General features: G+C 36.2%; 2 protein-coding genes across 4 annotated transcripts; both read right to left on the bottom strand.

Moving 5' to 3' along the window:
* Positions 1 to 14,894: 14,894 nt before the first annotated feature.
* On the bottom strand, positions 14,895 to 16,858 carry LOC149208466 (phospholipase D alpha 1-like). Of its 3 annotated transcripts, none has more exons than XR_016252771.1 (3): positions 16,226 to 16,858; positions 15,957 to 16,109; positions 14,895 to 15,793 (listed from the first exon to the last, which is right to left on the bottom strand). XR_016252771.1 is itself a non-coding variant. In XM_089396071.1 (2 exons), exons 1-2 carry the CDS (start codon positions 16,331 to 16,333, stop codon positions 16,026 to 16,028), a joined length of 201 nt encoding a protein of 66 aa, XP_089252197.1. In that variant the 5' UTR covers positions 16,334 to 16,856; the 3' UTR covers positions 15,886 to 16,025. The 3 variants fall into 3 exon arrangements, 1 of the variants encoding a protein (XP_089252197.1); XR_016252770.1 differs by having other exon boundaries at positions 15,957 to 16,118; positions 16,226 to 16,854; XM_089396071.1 differs by lacking the exon at positions 14,895 to 15,793 and having other exon boundaries at positions 15,886 to 16,118; positions 16,226 to 16,856.
* Positions 16,859 to 16,895: 37 nt separating this feature from the next.
* Positions 16,896 to 21,695, bottom strand: LOC149208465 (uncharacterized). The gene is made up of 3 exons (XM_089398350.1): positions 18,545 to 21,695; positions 17,972 to 18,446; positions 16,896 to 17,328 (listed from the first exon to the last, which is right to left on the bottom strand). The coding sequence occupies exons 1-2, from the start codon at positions 21,540 to 21,542 to the stop codon at positions 17,983 to 17,985; spliced, it is 3,462 nt and encodes a 1,153-aa protein (XP_089254476.1). The 5' UTR covers positions 21,543 to 21,695; the 3' UTR covers positions 16,896 to 17,328; positions 17,972 to 17,982.
* Between the last annotated feature and the right edge of the window lie 6,086 nt (positions 21,696 to 27,781).

Genomic DNA, 27,781 nt, shown 5'->3' with positions numbered 1-27,781 from the left:
ATGACAACTTCTACAAGTGAATCCTCAAATTCCTCCTTCATCACAAGATTCTTTGATGAAGACATGAAGCAAGACTTGTTTATCATGATGGATATGGTGAGAGAAATGTATGAGGATGGAAGGAAGAGCATCATACTTCAAGAGCAGTTGAATTCCATGAAGGAAGAGAAGCAGTTGCTTTCTGACAAATTGCAGGAAATGGAGAGACAACTTCATATTGCAAATATGAACCTGGAAAGGATGCGTGAGTTGGAGACACAACTCTTTGTTGCCAAGGAAGCCTTGGTCAAGTATCAGCTTGAAGAAGAGGTAAATAATTCCAGTTTGTCTTCAATTTCCTCTAAGAATGTTTATATTGGTTCTTTTGAAAAACATACCAGAGGCATAGGTTCCAAGTTAATGTCCAAGATGGGCTATGAAGGAAAAGGCTTGGGCAAACATGCACAAGGTATTGTTGAGCCAATAATGGTTGAGGAAAGGCCTAAGTATTTGGGTCTTGGCTATGGACAATCTTATGAATAAAGTTCTAGAGTTGCCATGAAGACAATTGAAACAGTGCCAAGTAGGAGTTTCATTTCAAGTCTTCTACCTCAAGAGTGTGAAGATTGTATTCTTGGGGAATGCAATAGCTTGAAACATCATTTTTAGGAAGAAGGTGTTCATAAGCATACACTTGAACCAGAGAGTTGTGGAAACTCTGAAACCATTGAAGAGGTTGATGGTGTTCCAAAGGGAGCTACTTCTTCATTTGATTCACCTCCTCATGAAGGTAATAAAGGTGAAAAAGGAATGTATAAATCTGGTTCTAGCCATATTACTTTTGATTATGTAAAGCATGATAAATTTCCATATAAGCATGGGAAAATAATTGCATGTTCCTTTTGTGGTTTGGATAACCATAATGTTTCTAGATGTTGGAAGATAATAGCCTCATACAGGAAACTTTTGAAGGAGAGGAAGCAAGAAACCAAAGGTCCATTAGACAAGGCAAATCATGCTGTCAAGAAGGTGCACATGCATTGCACTTACTGCCATAAGCAAGGACATGTTGCTGCAAAATGCTAGACTCTGAATCCAAAAATGCTTCCACAAAAGTTAAAGAAGGTGGAAAGAGAAAATGGTAGAAATGGAAAGGAAGTTTCCATGAATGATGTGTTTCAAGATGATCTACATGTTGATGTTGATGTGCAGACAAAGGAAGGACCTTTGAAATGGATTGGTAAGAAATGGTTAGAGTTCTTATCCAATTAAGGTTGCATGTCTTTTGAAAATGCATCAAATCAATAGAATGCAAGTTGCAAGGTTTTACCAAGAAGGTGAATGGAAAAGTTGAGTAAGAGACTCACTTTATTGCTGCAACATTATATTCATTTCAGTTTCAAAAGTACAGTGTACTTAAGCGAAAGTTGAAGGATGAAATGCATGCATAAGCTTGATATGCATGAACACAGGGATGTTGATGATTTCCTTGTATTTGAACATGTATGTGTGATTAACTTGAAGGGTTGATTACTTTATTTTAAACATGCATGTAATATTGACTTGGGAAAAGTTGATTTGGTCTCCAAGATGGAGATGATGATGAAGTGTTTCATCTTTGAAGAAGAACTGTAGAATTCCTTTTTCTACATGCTTGACTTGAAAGGTCAATTGTTTTAAAGGCATGTTTTGTTGGCTTGTTATCTAGTCAATCATTTGTATGCAGATGTAAAGACATGGAGGTGTTCACAAGATGTGAAATCTGTTTCTTTCGATGAAGCAAGAGTTTAGGCCATCCAATTGTTGTTTGTAATTCTGTTGTTGTTAACAGTTGTTGTTGACAATATGTCAAATAGGTACAATTGTAAAATTTTGTGAAGAAAATGTAACTTCACATTTGTTTGAGCCACCTTGAATCAATGATCAAGGCAAAAAGGTTTTTACTACCTTCTGTAACCTTCTCAGCAGGAGTTCTGCATGAAGTCAAGGAGGAAAACAGTTCTTCCCAGGAGGACAAGCACATCCAGGAAGGAAGTGTTCAAAGGCTTTGGTTCAGAGGAACTATGCAAGGCAAGTGTATGGAGGCTGAAAGAAGAGGGTGAGGTACTCTCATTTAATGTTCAGATCAGTTTATCAGTCTTTTGGAGTCCAAAAGCTTTTTAGTGGGAAGGCGTGATTAGAAAATGATCCTAGATGACTTTTTACTCAAAAATGAAAGTCAAAGGATGCTTATGAAAATAGTCCCATTGCATAGATCTCTTCATTCTGAATCTATTGCAATTTGAATGGACCAAAACGGACTCCGGATGAAGGAGTTTATGTAAAATGAAAATTGTCCAATGTCCTTAGAAAAGGAGGCAATTTCATTAATCTTCAAACTATATTGAAAATGTTGATTTTTGGTATAGGCTCGCGGGCCAATCCACAACTGACACATGGAAGTCCGATATTGGGCCACGTGGCCTTGTTTGATTGGTCAAAAAGGAAATCGGGAAATATTATATCGCATCGCAAATGTGCCAAAGGGAAGGCCTTAACACAGGCGTGAAGGCTTTCAGCGGACCCGAAGGATTATTGAACAAAACAACGAAGGAATTGAGTTCCGTGGTAAATGGTATTTCGGGCAAGCTTCAGGCGGTAAGCAGTATTGGAGAGGCTCCGCCCGATTCCATACACTGGCTGACACGTAGCACACTGCAGGAGAGAAAAAACCACTTTTTCGGGCGGGTAATCTCCGTGCAAGTGGACCATCTGAAATGGCTGACCGCCATTGGATTGGAGATCGCAGATCAATGGTGGAGACTGAGAAGACTGCTTGATGTTTCGGGTTTAGTGCAAACCGTCGGATTAAAAGGTAAATTGACAGACCAGATTAAGTCGCATCGCAATGAACAAAGGGAGAAGAACCATGACCCATAGCTTAAAGACTTGCAACGAGCGCTTCCATCGTAGTTGTCGGATAAATAAAGGGGATCAATGGTTGTGATTGGATCGGTGATCGACGATCGGCGATCGGTGAATCCCAAATATAAAGGGTCGTTGACATATGCGAGATGTGATTGTGATTAACGATCAAGGTACGAACCTGATGAGGTTTATGAACGCGATTGAATAATATTTGAAATCCGGATTTTCGGATTTTCTATGTATTCCCGTGTATTGATGTTTTTGACCTCCCGCCTGTGCGATTGCGATATTACGACCAAAGGCGGACCCAATGGGATTATAAGCGCGATTTCATATAATTTGAAATCCGGATTTACAGGATTTTATTTGTATTCCCGTGTAATTGGGTTTTTGGCCTTATGTAATGCGACTTGCGATAGGTGATAAAAGGATGGACCCAAGAGGATTATAGATGCGACTGAATTCTATTTGAGTTCCGACTGTAATGCTCATGATGGTGTTTTCGTGAGTTTCCTGTGTATTTCCGTTATATGCCTATTTCGGGATTTCTGCAGGGGGAAGGCCAAAAGACCGGGTTGCCCGTGCCCGCCGGTTCATTTCAATTGTGAACTGACTCTTTTGATGAAACGGTCTGTTTTCCACGCTTGAGGCCACTGTAAAAAAATGTGTTATAAACACACAGAAAGCACATTTAACGGGGATGCACAGATGCCAGAGGAGTCAGACTGCCGAGTGAAGAAGAGGCTCGGGTTAGCTCGACATAGCCACCAGAGGTTGGAAGGTAGAGCTAGAGCGCTGACAGAGGCATAGCTACCAGAGGTTGGAGGCAGAGTCGTAGAGCCAAATGGTTCAATGGACTTCTACAAGCCATGAAGCTGCAGTGAAGTTCAGAACATCAAAGAGATCAAAATGATCAAGCTATTGCTGATGTCCGATGTGTGCTGAAGACAGAAGAAGGAGTTCCAAAGACAATTAACAAAATTCTGAGGGAGTTTGTGCAAGCTAGAGCTCAAGATAGCTCAAAGCACTAATTGAAGGAGTCTAATCTAGAGAAGCCTAGATCTGTCTGCAGAGTAAGGATAGCCAGGGGTAAGATGGTATTCTAATCCCATAGGTATAGTTGTAAGCCTATGGAGTTGAGTGTGGAACTTGTAAAACAAGCATTACCATAATCCCAAAGAGCCTAGTCGAGTTGATTAGAGATCAAGGAGACGTAGCCCAAGATATCAGGGTGAACTCCATATTATATTGTTATCTTATGTGTTTGTTTATTTGGTGCATTTCACTGTTATTTGTGTTTATATATCAGTTTAATCAACTAAACTTAAGACAATTAAGCAGTTAAAGGAAAACACAAGCATACACCTATTTCAAGTGTTTATTTTTGCAAATTATCAATCGTAAGCATAGATCTTGGAAATTGTTTAAGCTTTGGAGTGGGAGAGGTTCTTGTAAGTTGACAAGAAGCTTTTAGTGCCCCATTTCAGATCACCAAAGGCCACATTCACTATTTAAAATTAGTTTCACGTGTGAAGATCCCAATAACATCAATTACCTAGATTAAAAACCATATAGCATAAAAGGCATTCCCATAAAGACAATTTTGATTCAAGTGAAGCAGCGATCTCACTCAGCACCAAACTTTTTTTGCACATATTTTGACATCCACTTAAATTAGTTTGAGAATTGTAGAAGAGGTTTCGCAGATGTTTTTGAAGTGTATAAACTCAATGCAACTAATAGAATTCAATTCAAGTCTCATAGGTACAAAAATGCACATTAAAAATAATCCCATCAACTAAGCAATTTCAACATTCCACATTACGAAACTTGTCAATTTGAACACAAAATGTGTTCTCCAACCACTCATTTGAAAGATCTTTGTGTCCTCTACATTGTGCAATAGACAATTTGTAAATTTGAGTTCATGAGAGTGGGTTATGGTTTTATGAAGCCAAAAAACCAAGGGAGTTTGTTGGTCTCCAAAACCAAGGGAGTTTGTTGGTCTCCATTTCAATTAATTTAAAATAGTTTGACAAGTTTCCTTTTGCTTCATTTTTGAGCCATGGAGACAAGGTTTATGTGATTAGTATGAAGCATTTTAGGTAGAGGATTTAACCTTCTTCCAATGTGCAGAGAACCATGTAAATCTCAAAATCTTACTGACATGAATTGATCATCAGTGAACCAAGGAATCCTAGCAACCAACCAACTCCTTCTCATGAAGATTGATTCACCCTATAAGTGATCAAATCCTCAATGAATTAGCAGAGAACTAGTGAATCAAAGGTTCAACAAGGTTTTTATTAAGTTTTTCTTCATGACAGGAGCCAAGGTGCCAACTAATTGAGTTCAGAGGCTTGTAGTTCAAGGCTTGGCAACTTTAATAAAAGTTTCCTTTGCCAAAAGAGCCAAAATGCCAACTCCCTAAGTTCAAAGGCCTAACAAGGCTGTAAAACTGGCAATATCTTTTTAGCTAAATTTGGTGAGCTTAGAGGCTTAGAAAATGCATCTTCTTGAGCTGGGATTGGCAGCTTCAAACCCACCATCGCTTTTCTCTCCCTTGAAGCCATCTTCCCGCTGAAACATAAAGCTTGCCTTTGCCTCTATATACCCTCTTTCTCTCCACAACACTATTTCACACAAGGAGAACCATCTACCTTCATTCTGCAACGCAAGCCCGTTGCAACCATGGTCGTCTACCTTCATTCTACAACGCAAGCGTTGCAAGCCATGGCCTTCTACCTTCACTCTGCAACGCAAGCCATGGCTGTCTACCTTCAGGGTTCGCTGGTCAAAGAAAAAGATGAAGTTTAGACTGTTATTGTTTCAGTTATAACTACATTTTAACAGTAGCAAACAATTTAATCGTCTAACATCAGATCAAATGGATCATAGTTTGACAGGTAAGATAAGAGGAGAGTGGATTTCAGAGGGGAACACCTTACGGCGTAAAAATAAAATTAGTGCATCTACCCCATTCAACCCATTGGATCCTAAAGCCAATCGCAACACGTTTCTATCTTCAGAAACCTCAAGGACATGACCTGGGGAGATTGTAATTGTAGTTCAAGGTTGAATGGGTCAGCTGCCAAAGCCAAGTCTATGTTGTTTAAGTTCTCTCTATACTATTTATTCCTAAGCCTTTATTCTAACAACCTCTTTGCAATAACCTCTGATAAATTTCTCCCTCAAATTATACCTTCTTTGGTCATCTGTTCATAATGGACAAGATTCGTAATAATTATAATGCCACCAACGAAGAAAAGGTTGTTAAGATGGAAGCATAAAACTAGATGTTATCAAAGAAACTACTCCATTACTACAACTGAAACAAAACTTGGTAATGTTGTAACTGAAGAGGGCAGCATAGACTAAAACTAAAAAGGGTAGATGATTGTCCAAGTAATACTTGAACTCTGTTATAGATAGTTGAGTTCTACCCACTCTCTTCAAATTTCAATCCTTTGCCTGCCCAAAATGGATCAAGTGGGGCATTTCACTTACAATATAACTAGATTCTTAACCATATATATTCACCCCCATTTTACCATGGTTATTATTAACTTCTAAATAGGCTTTGTTACTGTTAGGTCCCTATAATACTAGTGATTACCCCATTACTATTGTAGTTGTATCCCTTATTAATATTTTTGTGTGCCTATTGTCCCCATATTGTTATTACTGTGCCCCATAGAATCCCTCTATTGTTATTTTTGTGCATTTATATTATTATTGTTAGGTCAGCGAGGTTATATTGTGACTCCTTAGACTCCTATATATAGAAAGGAGGTTTTGTCATTTGAATCATCAAAGAATCATTAATTTGTGTAATGTAAAGGAGGTTGCCCCCTCGAAGAGGCTGAATTCTAAGGCGTTGATCTATCTTTTCTATCTTTTTGTGAGCTGGTTTCATAACATTTGGTATCAGAGCTTTGGATTCTAGGGTTTCGCTGTTCCAAATAGGTCATCGTGGAATTTTCGCTATAACTTTTTTTCTGCGACGTTTCAGAAGCGAAAAAAAAACCCATTTGAGATGAAATCGTACTAAACCTCGGGTCCGAATTTCAGAGCTTTTCGCGCTATATTTGTGGAGATATGATCTGAGGAAGTTGGTCTTTTTGCATACTCCTAAATTACATTCCAAACATGTGACCTGGGGAAAATCGTCATAACTTTCTCTCTGAGCATCGGATTGAAATTTCGTAAGAATGTACAAAAAGAGGACGGACTTTAGTTTCTTGTATATATTTTCAGAGCCAAAGGTCAAAACAGGGACACGAGACACGTTGTACAAGTTTGCTTTACTGAACTAGTCTATAATCAGGTCACTGTGGGAGATTTGACATAACTCTTCCTTGGAGAATCCAATTTGGATCAGACTGGTGGCATTGGAATAAAAAAGAGCAAAAAGGCTTTGTTACAGTTGTGATAGAAAATACACTAAAGGTCATAAGTGTGTGAGAAGAAATTATTCTATATAGATTGTGAAGAGGAAGAAGAAAAGGAGCAAGAAAGGTCAAAAGAAGAGGATATACTCCAAGAACAAAGCCTAGATAAAGAAGAAATGAATCCGACCATATCTTGTAATGCATTGGCTGGAATTACCACTCCTCAAACCATCAAGATAGAAGGACGAATAAAAAAGAAAAAGGTAATAGTGTTGATTGATTCAGGAAGTACCCACAATTTTATTCATTGTAAGATAGCAAAAGAATTGAATTGCTTCCTATATCCAGCACCAGAGTGTCAAGTGATGGTTGCAAATGGAGGAATGATAAATTGCTCTGGAAAGTGTCATAATATCAAGGTATCCATGGGAGAATATGTATTGACTAGCCCCATGCTTTCCATTCCAATGAGAGGTGCTCATGTTGTATTAGGAGTCCAATGGCTACAATCCTTTAGTACAATAGCTTTTAATTTTCAAGAACTTTTCATGAAATTTTCTGTGGAAGGAAAGGAAGTTGAATTAAGGGGTATTGCAGGGAAACCGGGAAAGATAATAAGCTCTAACGGTATGACAAAGCTTCTAAAAAAAGAACAAAGAGGTGTAATTGCACAATTATGTTCGCTAGATGTTTCCACATCGAAATCATCTATTTCTCCAGATCTCCAAAAAGTCTTGGACAATCATTCCAAGGTATTTGAGACTCTCAAAGGTCTCCCACCTATTCGTGATCATGATCATGCTATTCATCTGATTCTAGGAAGTGTTCCTCCAAACATCAGGCCGTACAGATATCCCTATGCCCAAAAGAGTGAAATTGAACGTATGGTTGCAGAAATGCTAGAGACTGGTATAATTCAACCTAGTCAAAATTCTTTCTATGCTCCAGTAGTATTGGTGCACAAGAATGATGGATCATGGTGCATGTGTCCGGATTATAGGGAGCTCAACAAGCTCACTATTAAAGATAAGTTTCCCATTCCTATCATTGATGAATTACTGGATGAATTGCATGGATCAATTTACTTCACCAAGTTGGATCATCGTTCAAGATATCATCAAATCAGAATGAAAACTGAAGACATTCCAAAAACAGCATTTAGAACTCATGAGGGTCATTATGAATTTTTGGTCATGCCTTTTGGCCTTACCAATGCACCTTCTACATTTCAAGGTTTGATGAATTCCATTTTCAAAACCTTCCTTAGAAAATTTGTGTTAGTATTTTTTGATGATATACTAATCTACAACAAGTCTTGGAAGGATCATGTTGAACATGTTGACAGGGTGCTACAACTATTGGAGGAGAAACAATTATATGCAAAAAGATCCAAATGTTTCTTTGGAGTACAAGAGGTGGAATATCTAGGTCATATTGTATCTCATGAAGGAGTTAAGATAGACCCTAGCAAAATTAAAGCCATTAAGGAATGGAAAATCCCCACATCCATAAAGCATCTGCAAGGATTTCTCGGGTTGACAGGGTATTATCGCAAGTTTGTTAAGAATTATGGGAGAATAGTAGCACCTCTAACAACATTATTGAAGAAAGATGCATTTTCATGGACTTTAGAAGCAACAAAGGCCTTCGAACATCTTAAAGAGGCTATGTGCCAAGCATCGGTCTTAGCTACACCGGACTTCACAAAAACCTTTATTGTGGAATGTGATGCTTCAGGAAATGGAATTGGTGCTGTTTTAATGCAAGATTAAAGACCCATTGCTTTTGAAAGTCGTCCAATCAAGGGAAAGTTTTTACACAAAGCTATTTATGAGAAGGAAATGTTGGCAATATTACATGCACATAAGAAATGACGACCCTACCTAATGGGAAGACACTTCAAGGTAAAAACGGATCATGATAGCCTTAAATACTTTTTAGAACAAAGATTATCCTCTGAAGAGAAACAAAATTGGGTCACAAAGATGTTGGGTTATGACTTTGAAATCATCTACAAAAAAGGGAAGCAAAATGTGGTGGCAGATGCACTCTCAAGAAAGGATGAGGATGTGGAAGCATTGTTGTGCGCCATTTCTATTATCTAACCAGATTAGATAAATGAAGCAAGGGAGGAATGCAAGAATGATGAAGAAGTATGGGCACTTATTCGAAAGTTACAACAAGATTCCAGTACATCTTATACATTTAGCTGGCAAAATGATTCGTTATGGTACAAAGATCGCTTATACCTCTATAAGAATTCCCAACTCAAACAAAAGATTCTTATGGAATTGCACACTTCTTCCTTAGGAGGGCACTCAGGATTTTTAAAAACTTACCACAGGGTTAAGAAGGATTTTTCTTGGGATGGCCTTAAATTGGATATTCAAAAGTTTGTGGTGGAATGTTTGGTTTGTCAACAAAATAAAGTTGAAACAATTAAGACCCCGGGTCTATTACAACCTTTATCCATTCCAAGCCAATGTTGGGAGGAGGTTTCAATGGATTTTATCACAGGTTTACCCAAGTCTGAGGGAAAGAGTGTCATCATGTTGGTAGTTGACAGACTTACCAAGTATGCATACTTTTGTGCATTATCACATCCATTTAAAGCCAATACAGTTTCTACTGCATTTATGGAAACAATTCAAAAGCTACATGGAAACCAAAAGATTATTGTAATCGACAGAGATCCCATTTTCACTGGAAATTTTTGGACAAAATTATTTTCTTATCTCAGTACTCAGTTAGATCATAGCTCATCTTATCATCCTCAATCTGATGGCCAAACTGAGATAGTAAACAAATGTTTGGAAGGATATCTTCGTTGCTTTGTATTTGATAAATAGACACAATGGGTCAAATGGTTGCCTCTGCTGAATGGTGGTATAACACTTCCTTCCATACAGCAGACCCCATTTATGGCACTTTATGGATATCAGCGACCATCCATCACATCATATTTAAGAGAAAATTCTAAGGTTCAAGTAGTGGAACATCACATCGAGCATCAACAACAAGTCCTACAACTCTTAAAGCACAACCTCATGTTGGCGCAGAATAGAATGAAACAACAGGCAGATCAACATTGCAGCGAAAGAAGTTTTGATGTAGGTGATTGGGTATTTCTACGACTACAACCATATAAACAAATGTCCCATAAGCAAGCTAAGAAGGATAATAAATTATCACCAAAGTATTATGGTCTGTACAAGGTGTTGCAAAAGATTGGTACTATGACATACAAATTGGAGCTTCCTGCAGCTTCTCGAGTGCACCCAGTTTTCCATGTTTCATGTTTAAAGAAGGTTATAGGCGACAAGCTCCCAGTTCAAACAATATTGCAAGCGCTTAACAAGGAAGGAAAAACTATATTGGAACCGGAAGTAGTCACAGAAACAAGAACTCGACAGCTACGAAATCAATCAATTTCGGAGTATCTCATCAAGTGGAAGAGCTTATCCGCTGAAGATTCCACATGGGAGGATGAAAATTTTATACAGAAGCATTCAGAACTACTCAAGCATTGAGGACAACACTTTTTTGAAGGAGAGGGGCATGTTAGGTCCCTATAATATTAGTGATTATCCCATTACTATTGTAGTTGTATCCCTTATTAATATTGTTGTGCCCCTATTGTCCCCATATTGTTATTACTGTGCCCCATAAAATCCCTCTATTGTTATTTTTGTGCTTTTATATTATTATTGTTAGGTCGGTTGGGTCATATTGTGACTCCCTAGACTCCTATATATAGAAAGGAGGTTTTATCATTTGAATCATCAAAGAATCATTCATTTGTGTAATGTAAAAGAGGTTGCCCCCTCGAAGAGGCTGAATTCTAAGGCATTAATCTATCTTTTCTATCTTTTTGTGAGCTGGTTTCATAACAGTTACAACACCATGGCTTATCAATACCACATGCCCATAAAGCATAATTTATTTCAAAATCAAAATATTTTATAAATATTTTATTGCGTTAAGAGGTTCTCTCCAACCTAGTATGGAAGACATGTTGTAATGTCCCGTCCTGTAAACATTTCGACTCGGTCAAATTACTAGTGGTTTTTGGACTCTAGGTTTTAGCAACCCATGGTATTTGTGAAGAATATAGTCTTTTTAAAGGGGAAAGACTCCAAGTAAAGTAAATTTGTCCTTCAACGATAATGCCATCCTAACAATTTTAATCTTTGATTTGATGATTAGGGTTAACATATGTTAGGTCCCTATAATACTATTGTAGACTCCATATTGTTATGGTTGTGTCCCATGTAGCACCTTCTTTGGTCATCTGTTCGTAATGGACAAGATTCGTAATAACTATAATGCCACCAACAAAGAAAAGGTTGTTAAGATGGAAGCATGAAACTAGATGTTATCAAAGCAACTACTCCATTACTACAACTGAAACAAAACTTGGTAATGTTGTAACTGAAGAGGGCAGCATAGACTAAAACTAAAAAGGGTAGATGATTGTCCAAGTAAAACTAAAAACAGTAGATGATTGTCCAAGTAATACTTGAACTCCATTATAGATAGTTGAGTTCTACCCACTCTCTTCAAATTTCTATCCTTTGCCTACCCAAAATGGATCAAGTGGGGCATTTCTGAGAGTATTCCTTGTTATGACAGGGATTGACAAATTTAAGCTAGAGTCCAATCCAGGCTAACTCTCTTTAGTTGAAACTTGAAACCATCTGAACAACAAGTCTTGTATAAATTATCATCCGCAAGAGCATCATGAAATACCGCAAGAGCGTCATGAAGATTATATAGCCAAAAAGTCCCCTTATTAAAATTGCTAGATCACACTTTCAAAATTTGTTGAAAGATAAGAAATCAACACTGTAATGGTAAGGACCATCAACCATCTCATCAAACAAATGAAGCAGGCATCATACATTTGGACTACTCATTCACAACATGACTAAAATTTTTTAAGAACAAATAATTCACTACATTTTCATTAAAACGAATTGTCAGCTTTTGCAAAGATGAGGTGTTTACTTTTGCAGACTACAACTGAAGCAAAACTCGGTAAACTACAAAGGGCAGCATAGCCTAAAACTTAAAAAGGCAGATGATTGTCTTAGTAATACTTGAACTCTATTATAGATAATAGAGTTCTGCCCCATCTCTTCAAATTTCTCTTCAAATTTCTATCTTTTCCCCGCCCAAAATGGATCAAGTGGGACATTTCTGAAAGCACTCCTTGTTATGACAAGGTATGACAAATTTAAGCTAGAGTCCCATCCAGGCTAACTCTCTTTAGTTGAAACCATCTGAACAACAAGCCTCGACAATTTTTTTTAAATTACCAATCATATTGAAATACCGCAAGAGAAATCATAAAGATTATATAGCCAAAATGTCCCCTTATTAAAATTGCCAGAAGTGGAGCGTTCCTAGAGTTCTTTGATGAAAAGAGAAAAACTATGAATACGAAAAATCATATTAAAGATCTATCTCTCATAATCTTTGCAAATGTTTTTACTCACAAATTCAATGCATGTCTCATTTTAATAGGGATTTTGTTCAGATCAGATACAACTTACAATGATGATCTTTTTATCTAACCCAAAATTTTCTCATGAATTTCAGAGACCAAGAATTGCAGAATCTGGCAGTTCTCTGCTGAGCTATTCTCATACATCTGTACAAAAAGACAAAAAAAAAGAAGAAGTAATCCACCAATATCATCTGTACAAAAAGAAAAAAGTAATCCACCAAAACCTAACATCGCACTTGGTTCTGAAACACTTAGACATAAATCTTTGCAAATGTTTTTACTGACAAATTCAATGCATGTCTCATTTTAATAAGGATTTTGTTCAGGCCAGATACAGCTTACAATGATGAGCTTTTTATCTACCCCAAATTTTCTCATGAATTTCAGAAACCAAGAATTGCAGAATCTGGCAGTTCTCTGCCGTGCTATTCTCATACCAAAATTCTATTCTCATACTAAACATATTATTTCCCAGCTGCAATATCATCTGTACAAAAAAAAATAATAATCCACCAAAACCTAACATCGCACTTGGTTCTAAAACACTTAGACATAGATTACAAAATTTGCTTCTCTATAATAGAGCTTATCTGTAGCCATAGCCATATTTGTCCTCTGGTCACTAAACAGTAGCCATATTATCCCTTGTTCATTCTGAACTATATGCTGACGTGTGTAGACAAGCTTGATCTCCATGTTGCTGATGTACCATTGAATCTGAGGAAAGTGTGAGTGATCTCACCATTCGTTCACTGAAACAGCCTGCCACAGATTTTTAAATTATTTTCATTCAGGATGACTCTCTCCATGACCTAGCCTTATCCCTACATGTGATTCAATAAGCGTTTCCTTCTCCACGCTCAACTTTCCAGCTTTCATGCCTTGGCGCGTGGCGAATATCCTTGGCCCTATATCTGATTCACTAGATGTCTCCTTGTCAATGTTGAACACTCCACCCTTCACATGGTGGTAAATATCTCGCAGAACTGAGGATTCTGCATTCGAATCCACATATATCTCCATGAAACGTTTTTCTGTCAAATAAAGAATCGATATAAAATGCATTTTTGTTTTCAAAGCTTGCATAAACTTCAATGCCTCCATTACTCAGCTATGCCGAGGAATCACCCTCATCTCCAAACTAAGTGCAGTTTTGATGAGAAAATCTACATGACGCTTCAAATTTTCGTTTGAAAGCCATAGAATAGACGGATCCCGATCTATCATTTGCGAAATTTCTTTCTTTGAGAAACCTAAACTACTCAAACACTGCAATCTTTCTTCTAAGGTTTCTTTCGCTAGATTAAACGTTCCATGTACCGCAAATACAAACTTCTTTGATCCCGGCTTGAAACCCAAATCCTCGGCAAGTCTAAATGACTTCATTACCTTTTCCTCTGAAGCCATGAGCATACGAGGATGTTTAGCTACTAACTCTGATAATACTCGACCCTCAACACCCAATCTTTTGAAAAGTGAAATTGCAGATTTAAGCTTCTTCTCACTGGCTCCAAATGCGCTTGCATACGTAATAATTAGTTTAGAGATATCCTCTTACTCCATGAAGGTCCTAAGGAAAGTCAGCTTAGACGTCAGGTTCATTTCGGATCTATAAAAGAAGAACCTAGGGTTGAGACAGACCACTCTTCGAAACTGAGCAGGGGTGGTCTAACGACAGCCCTTTAACAACTCCAAAACTTCTTCCAAATTTTGAGTCGATTTTGCCTTAAGAAAACTGTTGTGATGTCTAAAGTGTTTTGCAAAACAAAAATAAAGAATCTGTAAAATTAACTGGCAGACGGATAATCGCGTTGAAGAATTTCAATCTGACCGACAGTGCATCATTCATGGAGGAGAAACTATGTCAAAGGAAGAAATGGAATCAATTTTGAATAGTCATCCAATGCCATCCTTCCTGCTCCATGAAACAATAGTGAAACAATAATATGAAGTAAACCACGCACAATTAGAGTAATCCGCAATCTAGACGTCATGAATACATTGAATAGATTTAATTTGCACGTTTTATGATATTAAAAGAAAGAAATACATGAAATTAAATTCTAGACATTGAACAGTTTTCTTTTGGTAACCTTTACCCACCAAACTAAAACCAAAGAAGATGCCGATAATTACGTTCATGAATACATAACTAAATAACAACCAGTAACTATGTTCTTCACTACATAACTCAATAACATCCAGCAAACCGAAAGTTGCTGGGTGCAGACTCCACTTCAATTTTTGCCCTATGAATCGTGGAGATAGCGCCTATAACAATCTGACCCATTTCAATGCTTTTATTTGCAAATACAAAAACCATGAACGTCTGATTATTCATGTATCCTCAATTCAAAACAATTTTTTACAAGAGCTTAGTTGTCTGTAAATTTCAAAATTTGTACTCAACTCAGATGCATTGTCCCCTCCATAATGGAATGCATCATGGATTCAAATGGCTTCATCCTTGGAGGGATTAGTTGTTTTCCAGAAAATATTATTCAAAGAAATCATAAATGCGTCCTGGAAAACCTTAAATCTTGAATCTGTGTCACCATAGACCAGAGCAGACATAATTTCCTGGATTATGGTCTTTCTCATTTCCTTCCTCTGTGATTTTCCGAAGAGCCTCTATCACATTTATATTCTTTTCTTGAACTGTCTCTTCTTCTATGTAAAATGAATAGGAGCTCTCATTAGCAGGCAGATGCCATGGATACTGATAATATGCTGTAAAGGGATTGAACAGGACAGGAATGCACCCAACTATAAGAGAATCGAACAGGGATCTCCGAGGCTATCACCAGGAGGCTGAAGGCAGAATTCGGATTGCATGAAGAGCTTCACTGTGTTTTTGGGACCTAGGCAAACGCAGGAATTGCAGTTCAAAAAATTGCAACTCTCTGGTCTGCCTATGTTCCGTGAGGACGGAATGAATGGCTTTTGTACTGTTGGGTCTTGGGACACCTGCAAAGCTTATCAGATGGGGTCTCTGGCTTGTCCTGATCTGCCATTGCCATTGCCAAATATCTTCATCAGAACCAGGATGGAAGAAAATACAAGCATCCAAGTATTTAAAGTGCAGTCGAGATTCAACAGTCCCCTGTGCATGAAAGAGAACTCTTACATTGCCAGCTTGGTTAGCACAGTAAATGTGAAAGGACTCATACCATCGTGGGTTTTTGGGTTCGTCACTGATGATCGGAGTTCAACCCACTAGAGCTTTCTCCAGACCGAGTTCAACCCACTAGAGCTTTCTCCAGATCGATGGTCGCATACAGTCTGTTAGCTCTTTTGCCAAACTCTATAGTCTCTTCAATGCCCTGAACGAACTGTAACCACAGACACAAACAATAATCAAAAAAGACAAAAAGACAAAATGAATCACAGAGGATTCGATCGTTCTATATCTTAAAACTCAAATTACACCATTTTTTACCTTTCTGAAGAACTTGGAAGTTCCTCCCGTTACTCGACCGGGATCATTCAGTGAATCTGCCTCGAAGACCGTTACATGGAGAGTTCCATGAATCAGTAGCTGAGCCATTACTGATCCAGTGATCACAACCAATTAGAACGATTTCTGAACCAATCCAAAGATAATCCTTGCAAAAATAGAGCCTTTGTTCGATACACAAGAAAAGGAGCTTCCATAGTTATTAGCAGGTCGGTTACAAAGTCCTCCTCTGTCACCGCCATCGCTGATCTATTGAAACCCTCCTCCCCTCCTTTACTTATTGTGCGGTTTATTTACCGTTACAGCTGCTTGGAAGTTAATAACCTCATGGATATGCCGGGAGTTAATAACAGCATGGATATGCCACTTATCCCTGGATATCCGTGATGGAGTTATCAATATGACCATATAAAATAGTTTTATGGTCTAACATTAAGAATAGAGGGTGCAGAATCGCAGAGTGACAGTTGAGAGAGTTGATTTCAGAGAGGAACGCAAATAAATTAATTTTGATATTTTAATATGGCTCAACATCAAATTAATATATAAGATTTTATTGTATATATTTTATCCCTCCAAATTCAAATCTACATGTTACCATTAAAAAAAATTATCCCAAATTATATTCCAAATTATATTTCAAATTTAAAAAATATTCACTATTATACAAAATATAATCAAATAATAAGAGGCCCGGCGTTTAATATTTTCATTGCCTTCATTAACAAACACTCTAAAAATAATTAAAATTCCCAAATGAATTGAGAGGTATCCATAACCATCTAAAGAAAGGTAGAACAAAATGCCACTCTATAGTATTCCTCTACACATAGCAGAGCCTCCGATGAAAGACTGAACGTCCTGCTGATCACTTGAATTCGAAACCTTTTCTCTGTTTACTCGTTACTCATATATTTTACAAGACCATCATGAACAGCAACATCATGAAGAATATTGAAGAATTGGACAATATCATGAACTTTGAAACAACATAAACTTTGATATGCCTTTGAGAAAAGGCTTACTGTTCGAAGCTCCTGGGACTGACTTGAAATATAAAGCTCCATCTTTAAACCTGCAAAAGTCTGTAAATAAAAGTTACATCTTTAAAACTGGAAAAATCTGTAGAGTAACAAAAATATCATATATAAAATTGAAATTCAATTCAATAAAATATAAGAAATTTGTTAAACTTCAACACGGTTCATAAAATCAATTAATAATTTTTTTTTTGCCAGGGCTGAATCTGAATGGTAATTCTAACAGAATGCAATTGATTTTTTTTCAGTTTCTATCAAGCGAGTTTAATTCATGGATCCCATGAAAGGATAATACTTAAACCAAATGTAAATTTACAATCTACTTAATCAAGGGTTGAAAAAGCATTTAAATTTCACAAATAGATAATACAGGTATAATACGCGCTAACAGTAATTTTTTGAAAAACTAAAAATATAAAATAAACAGGGAGATGGTAAGAATAATGATAAAACTAAAAATATAAAATAAACAGGGAGTAAATTTACAATCTACTTAATCAAGGGTTGAAAAAGCATTTAAATTTCACAAATAGATAATACAGGTATAATACGCGCTAACAGTAATTTTTTGAAAAAGTAAAAATATAAAATAAACAGGGAGATGGTAAGAATAATGATAAAACTAAAAATATAAAATAAACAGGGAGATGGTAAGAATAATGATAAACTTGAAATATTTTGTACTTACAATTTTACACATTAAAATGTAGAAGAACTTTGGTCATTTGATTCTATGACATTTATCTTTGGTGTATCTGTATTTCCAAGTATATTGGATATGCTTCGTCTTAATCTCTTTGAACCAATTGTTTTTTCCATCACCAAATTTTCTTTGAGATTTTCCAACACTATTACCACATCTCTCATAGTTGGCCGTTCATCAGGTGAATCTTTTGAACAAAGTAAACCAACCCTTAGCAAAGAAAGTAGACAACTGTGTATATTATTTTCTTCAAATCCAGCGCCATCTTGTGCACTAAACAGATTGTTGTCAATCACCTCCTTCACTTTGTTTGGAAATGCTAGGCTCACCCACTTGTGCAAGTTTAGGTCTCCAATAAACATGTTGTTGGTTGGTCGTTTTCTGGTAAGCATTTCCAATAACATAATGCCATAGCTGTAAACATCTCCTTTGGTAGAAACTCTCTCACCTAATCCATACTCTGCATTAAAGGAATCTTCAATAAATATTTATCTCACTAGTGTATACAAAATTGTTGATGAAAAATGACAATTAAAACTAATTTAAAAAAAAACATACCTGGAGCAATGTAACCCATAGACCCTTTCAAAGTAAGTGTTGAAGTAAGTGAATCACCAAAGTCTGCACCAATCAATCTTGCAAGACCAAAATCTGTCACATGGCCTATCATGTCTTCATCCAACAACACATTGCTGGGTTTTATATCACAATGCACTACTTGCACATGAGAATAATGATGTAGATATTCAATGGCATGGGCCACATCAATGGCAATGTTTAGTAGTGGTTTTAATCCCAGGCCACACACTTCCTCATCATTGTTGTCATCTCTATCATGATACAAATGCTTCTCTAGGCTTCCGTTAGACATAAATTGGAACACTAAACCTTTGAAATGGAGGTTGGAGCAGGAGGTTATGATTCTCACCAAATTTCGATGTCGAATCTTTTGCAAGACACTACACTCTGCTTTGAAACTCTTCTCACCTTGGTCATTTTGCAATTGGAAAACTTTCACAGCAACAATTGTGCCATCACTCAAAATTCCTTTATAAACTGATCCAAAACTACTTGATCCCAAAAAGTTGCTCCTAGTGAATCCATTGGTTGCTATGTGAAGCTCTTGAAACGAGATCCTTTTGTGCTCTAACTTTTGAAAAATGGATTCTGAGAAATCAAAGTTTTGCACATGTATATTTCGTCTCCAAAGGAACCCCAAAAGTAAGCAACATAGTATAAAAACAATAGCTCCACTTATTGGAAATAGTATTTTCTTCACAACTACAAAATGACTTCTTGATGTTGGACATGCAGGTAACATGAATATTTTTGGTCCACAGAGGCCTGGATTCCCAGTGAAGGACATGATAATTGTTTGATTTGCAAAAAATCCCGCTCTTGGGATTTCTCCTGTGAGATTGTTGAAAGACAAATTCAAACACTGAAGCATTTTCAATTTTTGGAGAGTCACTGGTATTGGACCTGATAAGGAGTTGAAAGAGAGATCTAGGTTCACAAGACTTAGTAAAGTTCCAAGTGAATCTGGAATAGAGCCTTGGAAGGCATTTCTAGATAAATTCAATGTTTGTAGTTCACTGCAGCGTCCAAGTGTAGGTGGAATGAGCCCAGTCAAGTGATTGGAGGAAATGTCTATAGCTTGAGCCATTGCAATTTTACTAATCTCCATGGGCAACGAGCCATCTAATAAATTCCATGACAAGTTCAAATAGAATTGTATATTAGAAAGTTTAGCAATTTCTGGTGGAATGCTTCCAATGAACATATTGTGAGATAGGTCAAGCAATTCCAAATTTATATAGCTTCCTAAGATGGCAGGTATGCTCCCTGATAACTTGTTGTTATGAAGTAAGAGTCTTCTTAGTTGTTTAGATGGTGGAAGGGAATTGGGAATCTTGCCAGTGAGTTTGTTTCTACTAATGTCCAAGAGACCAAGTCCTTGTAATTGTTCAAATTGATTGGAGATGTTACCTTCTAATTCGTTGTTTCCTAAGTCCAATCTTTCTAATTTTGTAAGGTTTCCAAATGGTGGAATGGTACCATTTAAAAAGTTTCCACTGAAATTTAGAAAGATTAGGCTACTAAGATTGGCAATATGTGGAGGAATGTTTCCTTGTATTTTGTTGTTTGCTAATGAAAAGTAAGACAAATTGGTGGAAAGTCTCCCTGTGGCAAGGGGCAATACACCACTTAGTTTATTGTCACTCAAGTGTAGTTGTCGTAGGTGAGAACAATTCGTAAGAGATACAAGAAAGAGCATCTTTGTGGTGCTATCACTATCAAGCTCATTATTATGCAAGTATAATCTTTCAAGGAGAAATAGGTTACCCAACTCTATTGGAACACTCCCACTCAACTTATTGTAGTGTAGAGCAAGTTTTTCAAGTTTGGAACAATTCCCAATGGTATTTGGTATGTTCCCACTAAGTTGATTTCCCCATAAAGCGAGGGCATTCAAATTGTTGAGCTTGGCACCAAATTCTAATGGAATGTGCCCTCTCAATTTGTTTTGGTAAATTACCAAGCGAGTCAAAGTGGAGATATTGGACAAAGAAGTGGGAATGGTGCCAGACAATTCATTTTCATGAAGGTAAAGAGTTTGCAAATGGGTGAGAAGACCCAGTTCTTGTGGAATGCTGCCAGTGAGGTGGTTGGAGTGAAAGTCTAAGTCAATCAAAGTGGAGATATTGGACAATGAAGGGGGAATGCTGCCAGACAATTCATTTACACAAAGGTAAAGAAATTGCAGATGGGTGAGAAGACCCAGTTCTTGTGGAATGCTGCCAGTGAGGTGGTTGGTGGAAATGTCCAACTGAGTCAAAGTGGAGATATTAGAGAATGAAGGGGGAATGCTACCAGACAATTCATTTGTAGAAAGGTAAAAAATTTGCAAATGGGTGAGAAGGCCCAATTCTTGTGGAATAAGACCAACCAGAGTGTTTCCAGTAATATCTAAAATAATCAACCCTGAAAGGTTTCCTAAGGAAGAGGGAAGGGTACCTGTGAGGTCGTTTACTGCCAAGTAAAGCTCTTGCAAATGTGACAGGGAAGACAACTCCCCGGGGATATTTCCGCTCAGATTGTTGAAAGAGAGCGCCAGCGAAACCAAATTTCTGCAGCTGCTGAGTTGATGTGGTATATTTCCTTCCAATTGATTGCTGTAAAGCCAGAGCCACCTCAAACGAAAGAGGCGTCCCAATTGGGGTGGGATATGACCGTGGAGCTTATTGTTTGAAATATTGAGTGAGCGTAGGAACGACAAATTACCAAGCGAAGGGGAGATGGTGCCGCGTAGATCCATGCCACTCAGATCGATGCCGACCACTCTGTCCGGATGACGGCCACCGCAGGTAACAGCTGACCAGTTGCAAAGGGGGACTGTGGGACTCCAATCGGTCAAGGAATTATTGGGATCGCTAGTAATGAGCTTTTTAAATGCCAACAGGGACTGTGCATCATCATGAAATGAATGCGCAGAGGAGAAAGGGAAAAGGAAGAGGAGGAAGAGCGCAGGCAAAGCGAAAGAGGGAGACGGCATGGCGATGGAAATGAAGGGCTTCCGTTGCAGTGGGTATGGGGATTGTGGCAACGAGTATTTATAAAGGGCAAGGGGAGGTCCCTTAAGGGCTTCAGGAGAGACACAGAATTTCAGTGGACAGGAAATGGTCGTGAGAGGTGTGGATGGAGTGAAGATAGGAAGACACGTGGATTGATTAATCCCTTAGCCGTCCTTTCGACACTCGTGAAAAGTCACTCATTTTGAAGTGCACATTATCTGGAATGGATCCCTACGAAACCCATTTTCCATTTAAATTAATAATTTACTTTTGGAATATACGAATTCAATACCTGTTTTACTTGGAGTCAATTACTTAACGCACAATTGTTATTTTAAATTAATTTACTTGTGCAACTCAAATTTATTAAAAAATTAGTTTGCCTTAAATAGATTAGCCCACTATCATAATTTTCATATTAATTATTTTATTATTTTTTGCCCTTTATTCTTTAGTTTACGTAAATGGGTAGCATCACAATACAAATGTGAGTAATATTTAATAAATAATATTATAAATAGATTTTTAAAATTATTATTTATATAAATTATTGATACAGACTAGATATTTAATAAAATATAATTTATAATTAATATGTTATTATAATTTTAATATAAAATTGATAATTAAAATGATATCTCTTTTATATAGATTAATTTGTATCTATTTATAACGATTATTTATTTTTACCATAACTGTCCAGTAATATTTCTGTGACCATTCCAAACTCAGAGCTAATGAACATCTAGGAATCATTGTAAATATCATTTCTCTCTTTTGTATTTGTGATGTTTTGTTCACTTGTGTTGTCCCTCTAAAAGGTTGCTTTTTAATTTATTATTTTTCTACATCTTTTCTATTAAACAATTTTTTAAAAGTAAATATTAAAAAATTCTACAATCACATATACTATATAAATGAAAATATTAATTATTTTTATTATATTATCTATGAAAATATTAATTATTTTTTCATTATGATATTTGAATATATTTTTCTGCTATATTTTTGTCACAATTAAGGTCATTACTACTATTGCCATAGTAGGTAGCTTGTGTTAGCTTTGAGTGCCCCATTTACACTAAGTTTTTGAATATTTATTAATGACATTCCTTAGGTCTAAAGACATATCATTTGATCCATTTGGAGATATTGTGATTGATGACAACATTACAACTTTGGACTACAAACATAATGGTATTTTCTCTCAAAGGTTTATTATGAGATAATTTTTGAAATACTTGTGGATTTCTTTGTTGATGAATAGATTGAAGTTTGAAACACTTATGAAAAGTACACATTAAATGGTTGTGTTGTAAGATGAATTTATCCTAAGGACACAAGTAAGGAATGGATCGACGATGTATGTGAAACATATTACTAATTCTGTTTGAGCATTTGAAGCATTCTTGTTCGCATTTTTAAAATAATCACTTTGTATTACAATTATATCTCAAGATTGTTGAATTCATTAGAAAACTTAGGTGATCCTATCTTTCTAAGTGAAGAATTTTTCCCTTAACTAATAGCACATCAATGTTTTCCAATGCGGAAGGAATTACCCATTGTCCCTAAGGATTTTTTTGAATTATTCAAACACATTTACGCATCAATTGGAGGGTTTTGCACATCATTGTTTTCCAATGTGGAAGGAATTCCACATCCTCCCTAATAACTTTTTGGACTTCTCCAAACAATTTTTTTAGACTTCTTCAAACACACATATACATCAATTGGAGGGTTTGGAAATAATTCACATCCTCTCTAAATTTTTTGGACTTCTTCAAACAAATTTTTTAGACTTCTTCAAACTCATTAGAGGGTTTGGAAAGAATTCCCATTCTCTCTAAACTTTTTGGACTTCTTCAAACAATTTTTTTTAGACTTCTTCAAACTCATTAGAGGGTTTGTCTACAATAACATTACCATTTTTAAACCCTAATTCCCATAAAAATGTGATCTATGGGTCATCCTATTGAAGGATCTCAAAAAATTAATTTTATCTTCCTTTACATTAGAAACAAAGAGGCTAAACAACGTATGAAGCCCTTGTAATTATTAATTAGTCTTTTTGGTAGAATATTTTATTATCGCTTATCAAAGTCATGTTCAACTCAATGCTAATTTGATTTTAATTACTTTAATATCTTTCTCTATATTGATATCAAACCTCCAATAACCATTTATATATGTCTTCATCATCATCTTATGTTGTTGTATAACTCATAAATATATGAGTACATTATAGTGAAATATGCAATTCCATAGTTAAACACTTTACATATGAATTGACTTACATATCAACATAGATCCATCTTAACTTTGGATCTGCCATGTGCCTAAAGAAATCAAATCTCTCAACACACAAAACTCTCTTTGAGTACAAAACTTGAGGAAAGCTTACACCTCCAGAGATTTGATTCCTATAAACACTTGGTAGATCCAAAGTTAAGATGGATATATGTTGATCCTTAATAATATTATTTTTATTTATATAGATTTCATTCTCTCTCTCTCTCTCACACACACATATATTATTATTATTATTAGAACCCTAATAATACATATAGTTACATATATATATAGGTAATATGTTTTTGACGTCTATATTTAGAGATATTTTTATTTATAGCTATATGCTTATTTATTAAATTTATTAAGTTTTTACATGCTTATTAATTGTATGTTTTAAAATATCATGCTTACAATATCAATCATTATTATTTAAATCTATTCATACTTTATTATATTAGTGGGATAATTAGGACTGGTTGATATTGAACCAATGTTGATTCGTCCAATGTGGTACAATAAGAGAGCGGGATCTAAAGGAATCACAAAAAGTTTGGATCACTTTTTGGTGGCCGATCATGTACTATAAACTATGAGGCACTACAAAAGTTGGATAGGTGAATTTTTTGAAAGACTGTCAGATCATGCCCCCATTTTCCTTCAATTGGGGAAGAAGGTAGAAAAGAAAAAGACACCATACAAATTCAACTCTCACTAGATCAAAGAAAGTTCTTTCTCAATCTGGATAGATCTAATTGAGTATCTTTTGATTCTTCAAGTGTTGAATCCGTGATTGAACACTTCATTTGTAAAATAAAGAAGTTGAAAATAGAGGTCATTGTACGAGATCAGGCTCATCAAGAAAGAGAAAATAAGGAGATCAAGGAGATGGAGGTTGGAATCACCCAATTGTATAAAACTCCACCATATAGAATACTTTCGGATGCGGAGATAGAAAAAGTTCAAACTCTGGAAGGTAAGAAAAAAAAACTAATGGATGAGGAAGTGACTTGGCGACTACATGCCCAAGTTTTCTTGCTTGAATATGGGGAAAAAATACCAATTTTTTCCATAAGTCCGTGAAGCACTAGAGGGTAACCAAAAACCATATGGGAGATGATTAGGGAAGATGGCTCTCTCATTTATTCACGAGTGAGTTTGAGGAATTTGGTTCTCAGTTTCTTCTCAATTTTATTTCAAGAGCTAGAGGTTCCTAAGATTGAAGTATAGTTGAAGGTTATTAGACTTTTTCCTAGAATGTTTGATAATGAATCCATTGTGGTTCTGAAGAAGTCAATTACTCAGAAGGAATTTCTGCTAGTTATTAACAAATCCATGTAGGAAAAGAGCTCGAGACCTGATGGATGGACAACAAAATTTTATTTAGAGTTCTTCAACTTCCTAGCTCAGGATCTAGTTAGCGTCATTGAAGAGATTAGAGTGGGAGGAATAATTTTGGGGGCTCTCAATGCTACTTTCATAGCATTAATTCTAAAGAATACTAATCCATAATCTTTTGTAGAGTTTCACCCTTTATCATTATGTAGTTTTCCATACAAGTTGAATTCAAAAATTATAGTTGACTGTCTTGAACAATTGTCAAAAGGAATTTCTAAAGAATAATTGGATTCTTGACAAATAGATAGATCCTTGATGCTATTGAAACAACTCTAGAAGGACTACATAGTATTAAAATCAAGAACATCCTAGGGTTAGTGTTCAAATTAGATATGGTTAAAGCTTATGATAGAGTTAATTGGGTCTTCTTGAGATTATTTTTACTATAAATGATATTTCCTCTTGATATTATGTATTGGATAATGGGATGTGTCACTTCAACAAAATTTTTGGTACTGGTCAATGCAATACCAACTCAGGTTTTTAAAGCATCTAGAGGAATTCAACAAAAAATTCCACTCTCACCTTTTATGTTCCTATTGGTGGCGAAAGGCTTAAGTATTCTTCTCAACCAGACAACAAGGGAAGAGAGAATTAAAGGTCTACAAGTATCCAAACTAGTAAAAATCATACATCTATTATTTGTTGATGGCATTCTCTTATTTGGACATTTCTTGATTGAAGAATGAAGTATTTTGGAACATAATTGTGTTGCATTGTGAAGCTACAAGCATGGAGGTTAGTCCTTCCAAGTCAATTTTGTTAACTAATGGAGTATTTGAAAGTCTAATTTTAAATTTTAAAACTTTTCTTCCTTTCCACTTCTTTCCTTTAGATGAGGGAATTTAATATCTTGGTTATCATCTAACTTCTAACAATTATTGAGTTTATAATTGACTCTAGTTGGTGAAGAAAGTGGAATGTCAGATGAATCACTAGTGCAACTGATAGCTCTCTTTGGGAGGCCTATTGATTTTGGTAAAATCGGTTTTGGAAGCAATATTAGTCTATTGGTTGACCCTAGCTAGTGTATCAAGGACAATTCTAAACATAAATAGATGTTTAAGTTTCCATTTTCTTTGGAAACACAAAAGACAAAAAGGGATGCATTTAGCAAACTCGAAAGAGATTACCACCCTAAAGAAATTTGGAGGATGGGGGCTAAAAAAATCCATTTTTGCAAAGGTATTAGCTACCAAAAGTATTTGGAGGAGTATGTTTGATGCATGCCTATGGGGAACTCTAATGCAAGACAAGTATTGGAATAATAAAAAAGTCGAAGAATAGGTTCGATCAGAGGCAAAGTCATGGTAGGGAGTGTCAAATATTTGGAAGAAATTAGTGTCAGCATTTGACATAGTTAAAAAAGGTCTTGTTTTGTAAGTAGGAGATGGAAGCAAAATATACTAAGCAAGGATATGTGGATAAGAGGTGATGGCCTCAAAAGAATCTCTTTGAATATGACAGTGGCATTAAAGTACAAAGGAATTTATTTACTTTCGAAAGTAGTTGATCACACAACCAATGAGATGTTCCTGAGACCTTGGAAACCAACCAATGTTCTAGGAATTTCAGAGAATCTAGCATGGGAATTGACACAAATTTTATTTTTGTTTGCATAGAATGGCATTAGTCTTAGCATAGACCTAGATAAATTCGTGTGGAAAATGAACAAAGAATGTGGAGTAGCGACGAAGGAACTAGATTATGAAGTGATGGTGACACAAGATGTAGAGTCAAACCCCTTTTAGTGGTATAAATTTGTTTAGAAGTGGCTTTGTCCTTTAAAGATATTCCTCTTTCTATCATTGGCTCTAAATAAAAAGATACTCATGCGGGATAATATCTAGAGGCGAGGCTGGGAAGAGCCTACAAGATGCCCACTTTGTTGTTATATTGAAGAGTCAGTGACACACATATTCGTTGATTGGTTTTTTTCATAGGCAGTGTGGAGAACGATATTGTTTAAGGAGGCTTGTGCAAGGACATGGTTGGGTAGGTCGTTAGGAGAATTCCTCACAGAGTGGCAAAAACCCCAACCTTGGAGAATCATTCTAGCCTTCCAAGGTTGGTCCTTTGACATATATGGTTACAATGGAATAGAAACATATTTGATAGTTAGATCTCAAATATATGACAGGTGGTGCACAAAACAAAATAAAAATGAAGGAGCTCAACAAAAATGGTTTAAGGAAGAGGAACATAATTCCAATTGGCCATAGGATAGATAATTCAAAGGCTTGGGCCTTCTTTGATGGAGCCAAAAGTTATGTTTGGGGTGTATGCAAAGTAGGAGTTTCATTTCACCTGAACAACAATCACACTTTCCTTCTTAGCTTGAGGCTAGTGTCTGGAACTAATAATAAACTAGAATTAATTGGGCTTTTGCTCATCCTTGACTATGTAATATCCAAGTAAGTGAAGTGCTTAATCATATTTGCTAATTCTGGAGTGGTTATTGATTGGTTCTTATGATTGGTAAATTACACAACATGGCCTTAAATCCTCGGCAACAAAGAATTCACCAGTT

Source organism: Pinus tabuliformis, chromosome 1_2, assembly GCF_031772625.1.
Source record: "Pinus tabuliformis cultivar Carrire ecotype Pingquan chromosome 1_2, CPIR1, whole genome shotgun sequence".
NCBI classification, from domain to species: Eukaryota; Viridiplantae; Streptophyta; class Pinopsida; order Pinales; family Pinaceae; genus Pinus; species Pinus tabuliformis.
This window is presented reverse-complemented; position numbering and strand designations above follow the sequence as displayed.

Bases quoted from the DNA above. Each gene is read 5' to 3' on its own strand.
- LOC149208466 (XM_089396071.1), bottom strand. From the start codon at position 16,333: ATGGCTCAGCTACTGATTCATGGAACTCTCCATGTAACGGTCTTCGAG. The intron at 16,119-16,225 runs GTAAAAAATGGT...CTGTGGTTACAG, and splicing joins CTTCCAAGTTCTTCAGAAAG to TTCGTTCAGGGCATTGAAGA.
- LOC149208465 (XM_089398350.1), bottom strand. From the start codon at position 21,542: ATGCCGTCTCCCTCTTTCGCTTTGCCTGCGCTCTTCCTCCTCTTCCTT. The intron at 18,447-18,544 runs GTATGTTTTTTT...CCTTTAATGCAG, and splicing joins TATGGGTTACATTGCTCCAG to AGTATGGATTAGGTGAGAGA.